Here is a 5,764-nt window from a genome sequence, read left to right on the forward strand (position 1 = left end):
CATACGAACAAGATCATAGCACTATAGCATTAAGTAGGTTACTCGAGTATACTACAAAGACAGAATTAAACATAACTCTAAAACGGCATCGTTTTGTAGTTACCGTTAGGAACTTACTCTTTCCCTGACAAGAAGCTATGAAAGGCCGAACAGAGAAACTAAGGAAGGAGAGAAAAACTCAAAAAAGAAAACCCAATAGGAGAAGAATTACGAAATACAAACTAAACAAAGAGAACCAAGAGACCAATAAGCAATGCACAGAATTAAGCAGAGGCTTGCTTTGGTTATTGCCGTGAGCTTTAAGCCAAGGAAAAGAAATCGAAATCGAAATCGGAATCGGAATCAGATACAGAGTCGGAACCCACATATTACTAGTACAATTTATAAGTAACCGACTTTTTTTAATGAGGCCGACTTAGCGCCAATGCAAATAAATACCCACCCCAGCAGGACACCACCCTCAGATTTCATACGTTAGGTTTATTCTTCTTGCTCTACTGCTAAACAAGAGGTTCACTTTTTTTTTTTTTTTCTTGAAGATTCTTGTTTTTCAACCCTCAAGAACTGCTATATTTTCTTCTTCTCTACCATGGCTGATCGAGAGGTCCAATATCCATCAACTTCTCATTCCTACAAATTGATTAGTATAATTTCTAGCAGTGCTAGTTCCACGGTTTACAAGGCCAAGTATTTGAACACTGTGGTGGCAATCAAAATAATTCATCTTGAAAAATCGGGTTCAAATTTGGAGAGTGGTTTACGTGATGCAAGAGAAGTCTCACATGAAAACATTCTTACTGCCTACTGTTTCTTTAGATCTAATGATTGTATTTGGGTGATATTGCCATTGATGTATTCTTTATCATTGATAAAAGATTATTTGCCTCATAGGTTAAACGAGCGACAGATTGCCATTATTTTGAAACCAACTCTAACGGCATTGTCTTTTCTTCACAGACAGAATATATTTCACAAAAACTTGAAGCTATCTAATATTTTGATAGACTCGAATGGATCAGTTAAAATCTCTGACTTTGGTACCTCGAGCTCAAGTTCCAAGTACGTAAAAAGCAAAAAGTCAGTGTTATATTGGATTGCACCAGAGGCAAGAAACTCACGACGACAACGTAATAATGACAATGCTAAGGCTGATATATGGAGTTTTGGAATTTGCGCATTAGAATTATTTCATGGTGGTCCTCCTATAACTTGTCTCCCTAATTCAAAGCCTTTGCTACAACAAATTAGAGAAAGGATTGAATTACCAGATGGGTATGAGAATTATATTACAAATCCAAGAAAATTGTCCGAAAAATTCTGTGAAGTAGTGAAAAGTTGCTTGAGTCCAAATCCTGAAAGCAGGCCCACAACCGAAGATTTGCTATGTTACCCATTTTTCGAGAATCGTAGGAATAGTGAGGTTTGTCTCAAAAAACTGGTGAATGAGGTTGAAGGCAAGGTTAGGGAGATTAGTGAACCCAATATTACTTTGGGCAAATTTGATGAAACGTTAGGCTTATTAAAATCAAGTGGTGGAGTTGATGATAGAAGGGTTACCATGCAGATTCGAGTACCTTCTCATGCACACACTGAGGTAATCTATACTTTTGAGTTTACTTTGCATTTAAAATTTTGAACTCTATATTAAACGTGCTATTTGAACTTGATTTATAACAAAATGGAGCATGACCTTATGATAACCTATATGTGTATTTGCATAGCTATGACTTTTTATTAGAGTCTCAAATTATATGTGAGGGTTTTAATTAGATTTATATTTTGAATGCTTTAACTCAAGAGTTGAATCCTATTTTACAATGTTATTTAATATTTTTTTAAGTAAGGTTCATTTAGTTTGTCAAATTTGGTTTCTCTGTATTAGAGGTAACACGAGTTCCATCCAACAAAAAATAAGAAAATAATAATAATAAGTTCTAATTCTGCTACTTTCTTTTTGGTTGTTAAATGCAGAATATTGAGGCTGATGGTATGGTTCATAGGGCAACTAAGCGAAGTAGAGTAGTACACGCTAATTCCACTCAGGTAAATCTATACTTTGAGTTTCTATTGTATTTAAAAATTTTGAACTTTATATTTGAACTCATTGTCAAAAATAATATTGAGACTGATGGTACATTCTTTGTGGTTGTTAAATGTAGAATATTGAGTCTGTTGCTACAATTGATAGGGTTACTCAATTTCAAACAATCAATGAGTCAACTCAAGCAAATGTAGGTCCTAGTGCCAATGGACATGTAAATGTGGGTATTCAGTCTGAAATTGTTGAACCACCCAATGGCTCAACTCAGGTAAATCTATACTTTTGAGTTTCCATTGCATTTAAAATTTTGAACTTTATATTTGCATTCATTGTCAAAAATAATATCAAGATTGATGGTACATTCTGTGTGGTTGTTAAATGCAGAATATTGGGACTGATGGAACAATTGATAGGGTTACTCAACCTCAACATTTTCAAACAATCAATGAGTCAACTCATGTAAATGTTGGTCCTAGTGCCAATGGACATGTAAATGTGGGTATTCAATCTGAAATTGCTGAACCACCCAATGGCTCAACTCAGGTAAATCTATACTTTTGATTTTCCATTGCATTTAAAATTTTGAACTTTATGTTTGAATTCATTGTCAAAAATAATATTAAGATTGATGGTACATTCTGTGTGGTTGTTAAATGCAGAATATTGGGATTGATGGAACAATTGATAGGGTTACTCAACCTCAACATTTTCAAACAATCAATGAGTCAACTCATGTAAATGTAAGTCCTAGTGTCAATGGACATGTAAATGAGGATACTCAGTCTCAACTTTTTGAACCACCCAATGGGTCAACTCAGGTAAATTTATACTTTCGAGTTTCCATTGCATTTAAAATTTTGTACTTTATATTTGAACTCACAAGCTCTTACAAGAAAAGAAAGTGTTATTTGAGCTTGGTCTATGACAAAATGGAGCAACAGAAAGTACCTTAATAACATTTTGAGCATATGATCATTGTGTGTGTGGGTTTGTATAGCTATGAATTTTAATCAATGACGAAGCCTTAATTATACATAATGGTCATAATAAGATTTTGGGGTCTATTTTGAATGCTTTAGACCACAACAAGTTAAATCATATTCTACAATGTAATCTAATATTTGTTTTGTGGGGTTCATTTAGTTTGTCAAATTTGGTTTCACTAGATTATGGCATTTATTAAAAATAATAATAATACTAAATAACGAGTTCTAATTTGCTACCTTCTTTTTGGTTGTTAAATGCAGAATATTGAGACTTATGGTATAGTTGGTAGGGTTTCTCAATCGGTTCCTAGTGACAATGGACATGTAAATGAGGGTACTCAATCTCAACCTTTTCAACCACCCCCTGGGTCAACTCTGGTAAATCCATACTTTTGAGCTTCCATTACATTTGAAATTTTGAACTTTATATTTGAACTCATCGTCACAACAAGCTCTTACAAGAGGTGAGGAAGTGTTATTTGAGGTCTATGATAAAATGGACCAATAGAAATTATCTTACTAACATTTTGAGCTTATGATCATCCTGTGTGTGGGTTTGTAGAGCTATGAATTTTATCTATAACAAAGTGTAAATTGTGAGTTAAATACTATTCTACAAATTTGTTTTGTGGAGTTCTTTTAGTTTTTCAAAATCGGCTTCATTAGATTAGAGATAACGATTTCCATACATCAAAAAATATAAAATAATAATAACAATAATAACAAGTTCTAATTTTGCTACTTTTTTTTTGGTTTTTAAATGCAGGATATTGAGACTTATGATACGGTTCGCAGGGCTACTCAGCGGATTGGAGTTGGTCGTGCTAGGATTCCTCCATCTCGACCTTCTCAATTACAACATGAGCCAACTCTAGTAATTAAGTGTCCTAGTGGCAATGGACAGGTAAATGAGGAGGGTCCTCACTCTCGACCTTCTAGACCAGCCACTGAGTCAACTCCGAGTCCTAGTGCCAGTGAGACCAATGAGGCTATTACTATGGACTATACTGATGATCTAAGTCTAATTTTTCAAAGGAATTGGCTGAGAAATTGGGATGAAAAGTTAAAGCAAAAGATACCTGAGATCTCTCAGCTTTCAACTAGGGTGAAAGATATGAATGCCTTCCTGGATGATGAAATAAGGAACATCACAGAATATCGTAATGAAATAAGAAACGTCATAGAACATCATACTAAAATAAGGAACGCCACACATCTAGAAGGGTTGAAAGATTTCCTGCTTAATCCCAATATCCTCTCAAGTCCTAGGCAAATTGTGCTTGATAGTATGAGCTTTGGGGAATTACTCAATGCCTTATTAGATTGCATGAAAAAGCAAATGAATGAGGTTGGTAATTTAAGGAATTTATATTTACCATCAGATTACAGTGTGTCTGAGCAAGAGCAAATGATGATGAAGAGGTTGCTTCAGTCAGTGTTGACCATGCTGCACGAGGAGGAGGACATCATTCAACATTTCAAGACTCAACGTTCTTTTTAATCTTTTTTTTTAGAGGAAGAACGTTCTTTTTAATCTTGTTTCTAGTAGTTGGGAACTTTCATTTTTGTCTTTCAAAATAGAATTTAATTTTGGAATTTGTCATTAGCATTTAATAAATTGTTATCGTGTTTGACAATGGAAAAATTATGAATGTTCTTTTAGTTGTTATTCTGAAATTTTATTTTTGGCTTCTCATGCCTCTTCTAATTTCTGATTTGGGGCTTTAAACCAAAAACAATTGATTTCTATGACAAGTGTTTTGTACCAAAAGATTAGGCCCTAATTAAATTTTGCAATTAATTTATCCTTATTTAGCTAACAAATTTAACACATTATTTCAGGAAAAATGCCCTAACACCCCCCTAAATTTTGAGAGTGGCTATTTGACTCAATGAACTTTTATTTTGGCCAATTTGATACCTATGTGCCAAATAGTTTCTTTTGTTAGTCTCTCCGTTTAATAACGTTCTACTCTAATTCACGTGACATGCACAAGTAAAAAACATTTTGCAAAACCAATTGCAAGTTTGCAACCGACTGAGAGAGAGAGACAAAAACGAACAGAACATCACACCTTTTAGTTTCAAGAGACAAGAAGGAAGTAGAAACAGTTTCAAATCTGTAAAGACTGTAATCATCTACAAAACTAAAAATCAAAAACGAACAGGGCATCACACCTTTTAACTCATAAAGAATTTCCCTATTATCTTTAGAATATTTTCTCAGTAACATTTTTGATAGATTTGGACCACATCTCTACAACCATTAGATGCATTTTCTCTCTCATTCAGTTTGGTACTGTTAATTACGGGAAAGTACAAATACAACATAACTCTTCATCCCTTTGAGAATTTTAGAAGAGAAAAACGGCCATAATGACAAATCCCATAACAAAAAAATAAATAAATAAATAAACAAACAAACAAACACAATGAGAGAGAGAGAGAGAGAGAATGATAAAATGTTAGGAATTTAGGAGGGCAAGGAGGTCAGCCCACATTCTTCCAGATGGAAGCAGCTCAGGAGCTCCGCGCGTACTCAATTCCTCACCTTCCCACCCTTCTTTTCTCTAGTTTGTTTCTTTCAAAAAAAAATGTATCGTTTTGAAACTTTCAGATCTGCAATAGATCTTTCGTTTTTGTTTTTCTAATTTTGCAAATGATGAAATGGTTTTCTCTCTCTCAATCAGTTGCAAACTTGCAATTACTTTTGCAAAATGTTTTTTCCCCATGCATG

General features: G+C 34.1%; 1 protein-coding gene across 1 annotated transcript; it reads left to right on the forward strand.

Annotated features, from left to right (window-relative positions):
• The first annotated feature begins 589 nt into the window (after positions 1-589).
• On the forward strand, positions 590-4,528 carry LOC126705648 (uncharacterized). Its single transcript, XM_050404755.1, has 7 exons — positions 590-1,594; positions 1,972-2,043; positions 2,160-2,309; positions 2,426-2,584; positions 2,701-2,859; positions 3,289-3,405; positions 3,794-4,528. The coding sequence occupies exons 1-7, from the start codon at positions 590-592 to the stop codon at positions 4,526-4,528; spliced, it is 2,397 nt and encodes a 798-aa protein (XP_050260712.1).
• Positions 4,529-5,764: the final 1,236 nt, after the last annotated feature.

The sequence above is a fragment of the Quercus robur genome, chromosome 2 (assembly GCF_932294415.1).
Source record: "Quercus robur chromosome 2, dhQueRobu3.1, whole genome shotgun sequence".
NCBI classification, from domain to species: Eukaryota; Viridiplantae; Streptophyta; class Magnoliopsida; order Fagales; family Fagaceae; genus Quercus; species Quercus robur.

Bases quoted from the DNA above. Each gene is read 5' to 3' on its own strand.
- LOC126705648 (XM_050404755.1), top strand. From the start codon at position 590: ATGGCTGATCGAGAGGTCCAATATCCATCAACTTCTCATTCCTACAAA. The intron at 1,595-1,971 runs GTAATCTATACT...TGTTAAATGCAG, and splicing joins CTTCTCATGCACACACTGAG to AATATTGAGGCTGATGGTAT. The intron at 2,860-3,288 runs GTAAATTTATAC...TGTTAAATGCAG, and splicing joins CACCCAATGGGTCAACTCAG to AATATTGAGACTTATGGTAT.